Raw genomic sequence first — 12,285 nt, 5'->3', positions numbered from 1 at the left:
GAAGATGATGTGGTTCAGGCTGTGGCTCCTGCTCAGGCTCAGGCTCAGGATGAGGATGAGGCTCCTACTCCAATGTTGCTTTTAATCCCTAAGATGATTAAAAACTCGAGTGCCAAGATGAAACATGAAGATAGCGATACCTTACTCACACGCTATTATCTAACATCTCAACATATTTAATAGGTTCTGTTTAATGTTTTTGCATGTGTTTTGGCTGGCCAATACATATCTTGAATAGGTTTTGGTCGCCAATACATTATTAGTGTATGAATTCTACAAATGTTTTGTTTTGCCCCAAACTAAAGTCTAGTAGTGGGGGATGAGAAGTACTTTTGGAAGGCCAAGATGATGGTACTCGATCTCGTGGTCGAGCATACTGATTGGTTATGGTCCGCTTCTTCCAATTTGCTCACCAACAGCTCCAAATTCCCTGAAAACAACACAAATATGCAAAACTATCCTAAACATGTAAAGTGATGATAAATGATGAGAAATGGAATGAAACAGTGATGAAATGATGCTAAAGAGATGACAAATGAATGGTTTCCAACATCGTGCATGTAATTGGTGGCCTAAACATCTGTATCTCGTTGTTACTTTTGATTGCCTTTGTGTGAGAGCTAGTTAGTATACTAAGCATATCTAAAACTAGTTGCATTTGGGGTTCAAATTATGAATGTTGCAAATTCTGAATGTTGCAGTTGCATTGTTTACACTTTATCCTTTCAATACATTGGAAAATTTTAATCCGTTATTCATTTACCTTAGTGCACAAGGTCGTGCTCTGTCTCGTACTTAGGAAAAGGATGTGGTCATTCACCTTAGTGAGCAGGGTCGTGCTCGGATTCGTACTCGGGAAGAGGATGTGGTTCAGGCTGTGACTCGTGCTCTGTCTCGTACTCGGGAAGAGGATGTGGCTCCTGCTCAGCCTGTGACTCGTGCTCTGTCTCGTACTCGGGAAGAGGATGTGGTTCAGGTTGTGACTCGTGCTCTGTCTCGTATTTGGGAAGATGATGTGGTTCAGGTTGTGGCTCCTGCTCAGCCTGTGACTTGTGCTCTGTCTCGTAATCGGGAAGAGGATGTGGTTCAGGCTGTGGCTCTTGCTCAGGCTCAGGCTCAGGATGAGGCTCCTACTCCAATATTTCTTTTAATCCCTAAGATGATTAAAAGCTCGAGTGCCAAGATGAAGCATGAAGATAGCGATACCTTACTCGCACGCTATTATCTAACATCTCAACGTATTTAATAGGTTCTGTTTAATGTTTTTGCATGTGTTTTGGCTGGCCAATACATATCTTGAATAGGTTTTGGTCGCCAATACATTATTAGTGTATGAATTCTACTAATGTTTTGTTTTGCCCCAAACTAAAGTCTAGTAGTGGGGGATGAGAAGTACTTTTGGAAGGCCAGGATGATGGTACTCGATCTCGTGGTCGAGCATACGGATTGGTTATGGTCCGCTTCTTCCAATTTGCTCACCAACAGCTCCAAATTACTTGAAAATAATACAAATATGCAAAACTATCCTAAACATGTAAAGTGGTGACAAATAATGAGAAATGGAATGAAACAGTGATGAAATGATGCTAAAGCGATGACATATGAATGGTTTCCAACATCGTGCATGTAATTGGTGGCCTAAACATCTGTATCTTATTGTTACTTTTGATTGCCTTTGTGTGAGAGCTAGTTAGTGTACTAAGCATATCTAAAACTAGTTGCATTAGGGGGTCAAATTATGAATGTTGCAAATTCTGAATGTTGCAGTTGCATTGTTTACACTTTATCCTTTCAATACATTGGAAAATTTTAATCCGTTATTCATTTACCTTACTGCACAGGGTCGTGCTCAGTCTCGTACTCAGGAAGAGGATGTGGTCATTCACCTTAGTGCGAAGGGTCGTGCTCTGTCTCGTACTCGGGAAGAGGATGTGGTTCAGGCTGTGACTCGTGCTCTGTCTCGTACTCGGGAAGAGGATGTGGTTCAGGCTGTGGCTCTTGCTCAGCCTGTGACTCGGGCTTTGTCTCGTACTTGAGAAGAGGATGTGGTTCAGCCTATGACTCGTGCTCTGTCTCATACTCGGGAAGAGGATGTGGTTCAGGCTAAGGCTCCTGCTCAGCATGTGACTCGTGCTCTGTCTCGTACTCGAAAGAGGATGTGGTTTAGGCTGTGGCTCCTGCTCAGGCTCAGGCTCAGGATAAGGATGAGGCTCCTACTCCAATGTTGCTTTTAATCCCTAAGATGGTTAAAAACTCGAGTGCCAAGATGAAGCATGAAGATAGCGATACCTTACTCGCACACTATTATCTAACATCTCAACGTATTTAATAGGTTCTGTTTAATGTTTTTGCATGTGTTTTGGCTGGCCAATACATATCTTGAATAGGTTTTGGTCGCCAATACATTATTAGTGTATGAATTCTACTAATGCTTTGTTTTCCCCAAACTAAAGTCTAGTAGTGGGGGATGAGAAGTACTTTTGGAAGGCCAGGATGATGGTACTCGATCTCGTGGTCGAGCATACTGATTGGTTATGGTCCGCTTCTTCCAATTTGCTCACCAACAGCCCCAAATTACCTGAAAACAACACAAATATGCTAACCTATCCTAAACATGTAAAGTGATGACATATGATGAGAAATGGAATGAAACAGTGATGAAATGATACTAAAGCGATGACAAATGAATGGTTTCCAACATCGTGCATGTAGTTGGTGGCCTAAACATCTGTATCTCGTTGTTACTTTTGATTGCCTTTGTGTGAGAGCTAGTTAGTATACTATGCATATCTAAAACTAGTTGCATTTGGGGGTCAAATTATGAATGTTGCAAATTCTGAATGTTGCAGTTGCATTGTTTACACTTTATCCTTTCAATACATTGGAAAATTTTAATCCGTTATTCATTTACCTTAGTGCACAAGGTCGTGCTCTGTCTCGTACTTAGGAAAATGATGTGGTCATTCACCTTAGTGAGCAGGGTCATGCTCGGATTCGTACTCGGGAAGAGGATGTGGTTCAAGCTGTGACTCGTGCTCTGTCTCGTACTCGGGAAGAGGATGTGGCTCCTGCTCAGCCTGTGACTCGTGCTCTGTCTCGTACTCGGGAAGAGGATGTGGTTCAGGTTGTGACTCGTGCTCTGTCTCGTATTTGGGAAGATGATGTGGTTCAGGTTGTGACTCGTGCTCTGTCTCGTAATCGGGAAGAGGATGTGGTTCAGGCTGTGGCTCTTGCTCAGGCTCAGGCTCAGGATGAGGCTCCTACTCCAATATTTCTTTTAATCCCTAAGATGATTAAAAGCTCGAGTTCCAAGATGAAGCATGAAGATAGCGATACCTTACTCGCACGCTATTATTTAACATCTCAACGTATTTAATAGGTTCTGTTTAATGTTTTTGCAAGTGTTTTGGCTGGCCAATACATATCTTGAATAGGTTTTGGTCGCCAATACATTATTAGTGTATGAATTCTTCTAATGTTTTGTTTTGCCCCAAACTAAAGTCTAGTAGTGGGGGATGAGAAGTACTTTTGGAAGGCCAGGATGATGGTACTCGATCTCGTGGTCGAGCATACTGATTGGTTATGGTCCGCTTCTTCCAATTTGCTCACCAACAACTCCAAATTACCTAAAAATAACACAAATATGCAAAACTATCCTAAACATGTAAAGTGGTGACAAATAATGAGAAATGGAATGAAACAGTGATGAAATGATGCTAAAGCGATGACATATGAATGGTTTCCAACATCGTGCATGTAATTGGTGGCCTAAACATCTGTATCTCGTTGTTACTTTTGATTGTCTTTGTGTGAGAGCTAGTTAGTATACTAAGCATATCTAAAACTAGTTGCATTTGGGGGTCAAATTATGAATGTTGCAAATTCTGAATGTTGCAGTTGCAATGTTTACACTTTATCCTTTCAATACACTGAAAAATTTTAATCCGTTATTCATTTACCTTACTGCACAGGGTCGTGCTCAGTCTCGTACTCAGGAAGAGGATGTGGTCATTCACCTTAGTGCGAAGGGTCATTCCGAATAACCGAATGACCAGCACTAGTCTGGGCCATCTCATTTTAGCTGGGCAAAAACTTATTCAGTTCGGCAAAGTGGATTTTAGCGTTTGAAACCCAATAATTCAACGTTTGTAAAGTTTTATATTCGAAGTTTATTTAGACAATATTTTTTTACAATAATTCGAATTTTCTCGGATAATGAATTTCTTTCTTATTATTTTATTGTGTATAGAAGAGTTCATTTTATTGTTTAATTATAGTAGTAAACTAAAAAATATTGGAACCACATTTAAATATCTGAATTATTTTAATTAAAAGTAATGCAAGAAAGCAAGATATCAATTAGTTTTAGGAAGAAAATTTATCACTTGACTTTAACGGATAAAACTCTAAAAAGGTATTCATTTATTCTTGTTTTTTATTTGAATGAAAATGAAAATCTTGATGTCCATAACCTTTTATATATATATATATATATATTTTATTTATAAACGAAATATATATGTTTCAATATATATTTTAATAATTTTAAAACTGGCATATTTTTTTTAACGTAATTCATATGAACAAAAAAACTTATTTTTTTGATTTTTTTTCAAGTTATTCATATGGTACGTGTTTTAAAAAATTATAATCATATAAAAGATAATTATTTTGATTCATAAATATATACATAACTTTAAAAGAAAATAAATATTGATTATTAAATGTGACTTGGAATTAATTGCATATATGTTTTTTAAAAAACTTTTATATTATTTTGTAAACATAATCAAAATAAATCACGAAAGTTTCACTGTTCAATTGAATTTTTATAAGCTTATCATGGCGCAGAAAATGTATTGTTTTTGTTTTTAAAATGTTAACTAGGATATGACCCGCGGTACACCGCGGGTTAATTATTTGAGTTTTTTTTTATCTTTTTATAAATTGATGTTTTTGTTTTGTATAATATTTTTTGTTGTACATCGCAGATCATATGTGTTGTATCTAAAAAATAAAAATTTTAAGTTGTATTTGTTTTGTTTAGTGTTTAAGATTGTATAATTGTATTTTGATTTGTTAATTTTAGGATTTCACCCGTGGTATATTGTCTCATATTAATATCGACCCAAATCCATCCCACCATATAATCCCGTCATGTGAAATTAAACATCATTTTGTTATTTTTTAATAACAATTTTATTTAAAAGATATATAATTCGAGTCAATTTAAAAATTTGCTTTCAAATAGTTTTCATAATATATATATATATATTTTAATTCGTGTGTGTTTTTGGACCAACCTGTAAAAATAATTTATAATTGTATCTTAAAATACTAATTGTATGAAGAAAAAAAAATACTAATTGTATTTTGATTTGTTAATTTTAAGATTTCACCTTTGGTATATTGTCCCGTTTTAGATAATTGTAGAAGTCAAAGAAAGATCCGAATGACTCGATTTCGGGTCAGAATAAAAAAACGACCTGATTAAATGCACAATTTGTTCTTCAAAATTTTAATATAGATTACACACATATTTTTTTCTTCATCGATTAAGTAATATATATCCGTTTTAAAAAATTTGAATCATAACATATGTAGAAAAAAAAACTAAAATTTATTAACTATATATATTTTATAATAATTCAAAATAATATAATATAAAATCAAATAAAAGTGAAATGAGAATCATATATTATGTTTAAATTAGGTATAGATGTTTTAGGAAATTAGCTCAAATTTGTTATATTAGCATTAAATCATCATATTTGATTTTTTTTTTTAACGTCGTTCATTGAATATCAAAATAAAAGCAGAGTTTAGATATTTGATTTTCTTATCTATAAAAACCGTAAAGAATATACCATAAATAAAGAGTTTAGATATAGTAATTAGTTGAGAAAATATATATTTTAGATTTTATTAATTAATTTCGTTTTTGAATTTAGCTAAAATTTAAGGAAAGATCCGATTGAAGATTTCCGGGTCAAAAAAAAAAAAAAAAAAAAACCCGATCCGATTAGAGGAGCAAAAATGTATTTCAAAAATGTTAAGTAGATTAAATACTTCTTGAAACAAAAATTAATTTACCATAACTACTTTTTAAAGAAAATTGTTGTATGAGTTAATATTTTTTTGCTTAATTAAATATTTTTATAAAATTAAATGCTATTATTGATACATTAACCACTTTCCAAAACAAAACGGTTGGTTGAAATATAAGATATAATGTAAAAATACAAAATGAATAATTTCTAATGTGACAAAAAGAGCCTAGATTTATGCTTATATATTATAAAATATTTTCAAAACAAATAATACGTTAATACTAAGATACAAAATAAACAAACACATGTCAAGTCTTGAGATTATCATTGAAATCGAAGAGAACAACAGAGTTGCAAATGCTTCTTTCTAACTTTGTTCTTGTTCCAAACTTAATCTCTTCATCATCTCTCCCACACTACAAAACACTTCTCCTAAGAGTGACAGGGAACTTGTGGAAGACGAGCTCGCAGAAGCAGAGGTTGAAGCAGACGAACTTGCACCCTCGTTGAGGACTCTATCCTTGTCATAACGAACTTTCACCCTCGTCTGCAAGGATCTATGCCACCATTTGAAGAAACCGCATGGGTGACACTTATAGTAGAGTTTGCCAGGATTTTTTTCTGAAAGACTAAGCAGCAGGTTTGTTGCTTGTTGGTCTGTTACACTTAGGACACACACATTCCGCATAATAAATATCGTCTTTCCCGGACCACAGGACATCTCGGCATTTATTCTGCTTACATCGTAAAAGCAACCTGCCATTCCTGATTGCGAAGAAGGGTTTAAGGCTCCGGCCACTCTGCCACCGATGATCAACAGGGTTCGAGCTTTTCATTTTTTCCGGCGGTTTTCCGATTACTGGTTTTGTAACTGGACATAACTTTGTAATGGGTCTTGGCCCAATCCCTTATTTGGGCCGTTTTAATTAATAATATTAAGGTTTAAAAAAAAAAAAAAATAGTGAATCTTGTTACCCTCCACGTGCGTTACTCATCCATGTCTGTATCTTTGAAAATACATTTTTAGTACTACTTTTATTACTGGTAATTATAAAATGGTAAATTACATACTACATTCTGCTAAAGTGTAATTAATGTTTACAAAAGTGTGTTAGAAATTTCTCTTTTTAAAATAGTAAATCCGGTTACCCTCCACGTGCCTTACTCATCCATGTCTGTATCTTTGATATTTCCTTGTTTCTCATCGCCAACAATGTTTTGTCGTTTCGTTATTGAGAAAATTCCTAAAAAAAACCCCAATTATTTAATATTTGCCAGAAAAAAACCTGAATTTTTTTCGATGCCGGTAAAAAACCCAACTAATTTACCGCTGACAAAAAAAACACGAACTATTTTTTTCTTCCAATTTCCTCTCGTCTCCGTTACGGCCGTTAACACCGTCGTTGACGCCGTTACTATTTTTAGAAAAATTCCTTAAAAAAATTTAAGTTATTTAATTTTGCCAGCAAAATACTTGAATTATTTTTTTGTTGCCAGAAAAATACACAGATCAAGATTTTTCTCTTTTTCTTTTATTTCATTAACAATGTAAGGTGGTTAGACCTCATAACTTTATGTGTTCTCTTGAACCTCATACAAATTCTCACTACAATTAAATTAATCGATTTTTCAATTTCCCAATTAGAACAAAACTCACAATTACATTAGTTGATTCCCCAATTTTTTAACTAGAACAAAAAAAAACACAATTAGATTAGTCGTTTTTTTTAGCGTTGAGTTGGTTTGATTAAGCTAGCTTTACCTTCAACTTTGGTGGATTTTGCTTGATTGGAGTATTTGTTTTTGCGATTTATGTAGAGAATTTTTGAAGATTTTTGGGGCTCTTATGAAATTTAGTGTTCCATTGTTGATGATGTCCCAAAATTTGTAAAGTCTGAATAGATCCAAAAACAAATCTAATGTAAAAATTCGACTAATCTATTTGTATATTTTTGTTTTAAAACTTAATTGTCCTAAGTAATAGTGAAAACTGAAAACTTTTATGAGGTTCAAGATAACACATAAAAGTTATTAGCTCTAACCATCTTACATTGTTGATGGAAGACAAAAAGAAAAGAAAAGAAAAGAAAAATATTGATCTATGTATTTTTCTGGCAACGAACAAATAATTCGGGTAGTTTTCTGGCAAACTTAAATAACTTGGGTTTTTTTCAAGAATTTTCCCAAAAAATAGTAACGGCGTCAACAACGGCGTTAACGCCCGTAATGGAGACGAGAGGAAATTGGAAAAACAAAATAGTTCGTGTTTTTTTTGTCAGCGGTAAATTAGTTGGGGTTTTTTTCCGGCATCGAAAAAAGTTCAGGTTTTTTTCTGGCAAATATTAAATAGTTGGGGTTTTTTTGGGAATTTTCCCTTTCGTTATTATTATTCCCAAAGCAAAAAAAAAACAAAAACAAAAAATTCATTCTAATCGTTGTCCAATTAGTGAGAATATATATTTTTGTTTACCAATCTTTTTAAACCGTCATTATAGAAGGAGATCGATTTTAAATCCGCAAAAAAAATGGCGAACATCGGCGTAGTGACGACAGCTACTAACAACCAGGTGGTTCTCCGTAACTACGTGAGTGGATTCCCTAAAGAATCCGACCTCTACATTGCCCCAACCACCGTTGACTTACGTGTACCTCCCGGATCCATGGCTGTTCTAGTCAAGAACCTCTACTTATCTTGTGATCCTTTCAGCCGCATTCGCATGGAAAAACCCGACCCTTCGTCCCCGGCTTCCGTCGCTCTCGCTTACTCTATAGGCAAGGTAAATAAGAATCTTTAAATTACGACTGTTTTTGCTTTGGAGTTCACTCTCGATTTCTTTGTGTTGTGTCTTGTAGCCAATCTCTGGGTATGGAGTGGCTAAAGCAATAGATTCAGATCATCCAAATTACAAAAATGGAGATTTACTTTGGGGAAGAGTTGGATGGGAAGAGTATAGTGTTATTTCTCCAACTCCTTCTTCACATTTCAAGATTCATCATACCGATGTTCCATTATCTTTCTACACTGGACTTCTTGGTATATGCTTTCTCTAAATGCATTCTAATTCTTGATTTGCTTCTTTATATGAGTTAGGTCTTGGTTCAATTATCAAAACTTAGTAGATGATTATTTATGCTTTGTTTTGATTTAGAATTATTTTTTTATTTTGAATACTTATTTTCTATAATCTGTTTTCCTCTGTTCTATTCTTTTAAAGGTATTCCTGGTCTTACTGCATATGTTGGGTTTTACGAAATATGTTCTCCGAAGAATGGAGAGACTGTTTTTGTCTCAGCTGCATCTGGTGCAGTAGGTCAACTTGTGGGACAGTTTGCGAAGATGGCCGGATGCTATGTCGTTGGAAGCGCCAGTAGTAAAGAGAAGGTCTTTATCACTTATTTGAGAGTAATGGAGTTCACATTTTGATTTAGTCTTGCTATCAAGAAAGTGATGTGTCCCCTTCTTCCTTTCTTTGTTATAGGTTGATCTTCTCAAGACTAAGTTTGGGTACGACGATGCTTTCAATTACAAGGAAGAGCATGATCTTAGTGCTGCCCTGAAGAGGTCAGTAAATTCTAGGGATGTGTATATTTAATTTACTGAAGCAGAATCAAAAAAAAAAATTCGGTTTATTATTCATTTGGACTGCAATAAGTTCGGTTTTGTAAAAAAAATTCTGTTTGGTTTCGGTGTTTGTGGATCAATCAGGTGTTTCCCAGAAGGAATAGACATATACTTTGAGAACGTGGGAGGAAAAATGTTAGACGCAGTGCTCGAAAACATGAGGACACATGGGCGAATCGCAGCGTGTGGAATGATCTCACAATACAATCTAAAGGAACCAGAAGCTGTACATAACTTAGCCACCATTGTTTACAAACGGATTAGAGTTCAAGGTTTTGCAGCGGTCGAATTCTTTTATAAATACTCCAAGTTTTTGGATTTTGTGCTTCCATATGTAAGAGAAGGAAAGATAACATATGTGGAGGATATAGCGCAAGGACTCGAGAACGGACCTTCTGCTTTGATTGGTCTCTTCCACGGTAAGAACGTTGGGAAACAACTTGTTGAAGTTGCTCGCGAGTAAGATTGAATTAGCAAAATGTGGTTATTACCGTTTGTTTTATTAATTTGTTGTTGGAAATTAGATCCTTCTGTATAAGCCGTGACAATGTTATTTGATTTCTAAGAAATAATTGGACTATTTTTAAATGTTTGTGTGATAGTATATGCATAAAGATTTAATTCGTCATCGTTGTTCATCACGACGATGGATTTAAAATTTCAAAAATAATTCATAGATTCTTGTAAGATGATGTTCGAGCTTTTAGTTTCGTGTTTTTTTCTTTTCTTTTGACATCAGTTTAGTTTTGTATGTTTATGCAAAGAACAAAAACTAGTTCTCTAATAATTAGAAACTGAAACAACATTGCCAAATCTATAATATCACATCTCACAAAACCTAGTTGTCTAATAATTAGTAATGTTAATCACAAAAGTACCTTTGCCAAATCTCCAACTCCACCAGAAAAACCTGCTTCTCCACTAATGTTTTCTTCACCACAAGCCACAGCTCTTTTGGCGTTGTGCAAGTCAAAAAGAGCATTATACTTACTAAAATCTGAAATAAGGGAAAATTCTTTTTGATAAAAATAACAAAACATAAACAAATTAAAAATAACGAAAAAAAAGAAATATTAGCTTTAAATTTGAGATTTGAAAACAAAAAAAAATATACAACAATACAAAATACTCCAAGAAGTTAAGAACTGTAACACCCCGGTTTCAGGAATATGGTGGTGCATATGGAGAGCTTTAAAAGAATGCATTTGGCCACCTATGTCACCAAAGTGCACTTATGTTTTCGGTCAACCATCCCGAGAAAACTCCACAGTTAAGCGTGCTTGGACTGGAGTAGTTTCAGGATGGGTGACCTTCCGGGAAGTGATTGTCGGAACTATGTGAGTGATGACAAAACACAGGAAAATATCATGTGGTGATTTGTAGGGTCGGTAAACAAGTCTTTAAAGCCTCCCGGACGTAACGGACCGGCCGTCGGATAGGGGTGGACCCATGGGCCCGAGAGAGGATGTGGGGCCTACTGGTAGGGACGGTCGGGGTATTACAAGTAATTATAACACTCCGGTTTCAGGAATATGGTGGTGCATGCGGAGAAGTTTAAAATAATTAATTTGGCCACCTATATCACCAAAGTGCACTTATCTTTTCGATCAACTGTCCGTAGAGAACTCCACAGTTAAGGGTGCTTGAGCTGGAGTAGTTTTAGGATGGGTGACCTTCTGGGAAGTGATTGACGGAACTGTGTGAGTGATGACAAAACACAGGGAAAGATCATGTGGTGATTTGTACAAGTCGTTAAAACCTTCCGGACGTAGCGGACCGGCCGTCAGAAGATGGTGGGCCCATGGACCCGAGAGAGGATGTGGGGCCCATTAAGAGAGGTGTGGCGGTCGAGACGTTACGAGCGGTATCAAAGCCGAACTCAGACAAGTGTGAAGTCAAGAGGGATCACACCGTCGGGGGTGACAGTCTTGGTGCGCAACGAGGACGTTGCGATCTGTTAGTGTGGGTGAATTGTAACACCCCGGTTTCAGGAATATGGTGGTGCATGCGGAGAAGTTTAAAAGAATTAATTTGGCCACCTATATCACCAAAGTGCACTTATCTTTTCGTTCAACTGTCCTGAGAGAACTCCACAGTTAAGGGTGCTTGAGCTGGAGTAGTTTTAGGATGGGTGACCTTCCGGGAAGTGATTGACGGAACTGTGTGAGTGAGGACAAAACACAGGGAAATATCATGTGGTGATTTGTAGGGTCGGTAAACAAGTCGTTAAAGCCTCCCGGACGTAGCGGACCGGCCGTCAGAAGATGGTGGGCCCATGGGCTCGAGAGAGGACGTGGGGCCCATTAAGAGAGGTGTGGCGGTCGGGGCGTTACATGAACTAATTTGGCGAATTATGCGCACTTTGCGTGTGTGCTAGTGTTAATTGACTAAGAAAAAAATGAATGACTTGAGATTGAAGAAGAAAAAGTTTTATAATACTAAAATTGATCATGAAGTGAAGTCTTGAAGATAAAAATTAATTAAAAGAAAATACAAGAACATATATTACTCAGATGATTAATATGAGAGTACGGCTCTATGCCACTGCTGTGTTTGGTCTGAGTAATTAAATTTCCAGGTATACTGGTAAGAATTTATGAAAGACAGTAAGAA

The 12,285-nt window shown here is 35.9% G+C and overlaps 1 protein-coding gene across 1 annotated transcript; it reads left to right on the top strand.

The window, feature by feature from the left end:
• The first annotated feature begins 8,484 nt into the window (after nt 1-8,484).
• On the top strand, nt 8,485-10,271 carry LOC9304888 (NADPH-dependent oxidoreductase 2-alkenal reductase). The gene is made up of 5 exons (XM_021019785.1): nt 8,485-8,827; nt 8,904-9,084; nt 9,266-9,432; nt 9,530-9,612; nt 9,757-10,271. The coding sequence occupies exons 1-5, from the start codon at nt 8,576-8,578 to the stop codon at nt 10,133-10,135; spliced, it is 1,062 nt and encodes a 353-aa protein (XP_020875444.1). The 5' UTR covers nt 8,485-8,575; the 3' UTR covers nt 10,136-10,271.
• Nucleotides 10,272-12,285: the final 2,014 nt, after the last annotated feature.

This window comes from Arabidopsis lyrata (assembly GCF_000004255.2).
Source record: "Arabidopsis lyrata subsp. lyrata unplaced genomic scaffold ARALYscaffold_7, whole genome shotgun sequence".
Classification (NCBI taxonomy): domain Eukaryota; kingdom Viridiplantae; phylum Streptophyta; class Magnoliopsida; order Brassicales; family Brassicaceae; genus Arabidopsis; species Arabidopsis lyrata.
Note: the sequence above shows the minus strand (reverse complement) of the source record. Positions and strands in the feature narration are given on the sequence as shown.

Bases quoted from the DNA above. Each gene is read 5' to 3' on its own strand.
- LOC9304888 (XM_021019785.1), top strand. From the start codon at position 8,576: ATGGCGAACATCGGCGTAGTGACGACAGCTACTAACAACCAGGTGGTT. The intron at 9,085-9,265 runs GTATATGCTTTC...ATTCTTTTAAAG, and splicing joins TTTCTACACTGGACTTCTTG to GTATTCCTGGTCTTACTGCA. The intron at 9,433-9,529 runs GTCTTTATCACT...TCTTTGTTATAG, and splicing joins GCGCCAGTAGTAAAGAGAAG to GTTGATCTTCTCAAGACTAA.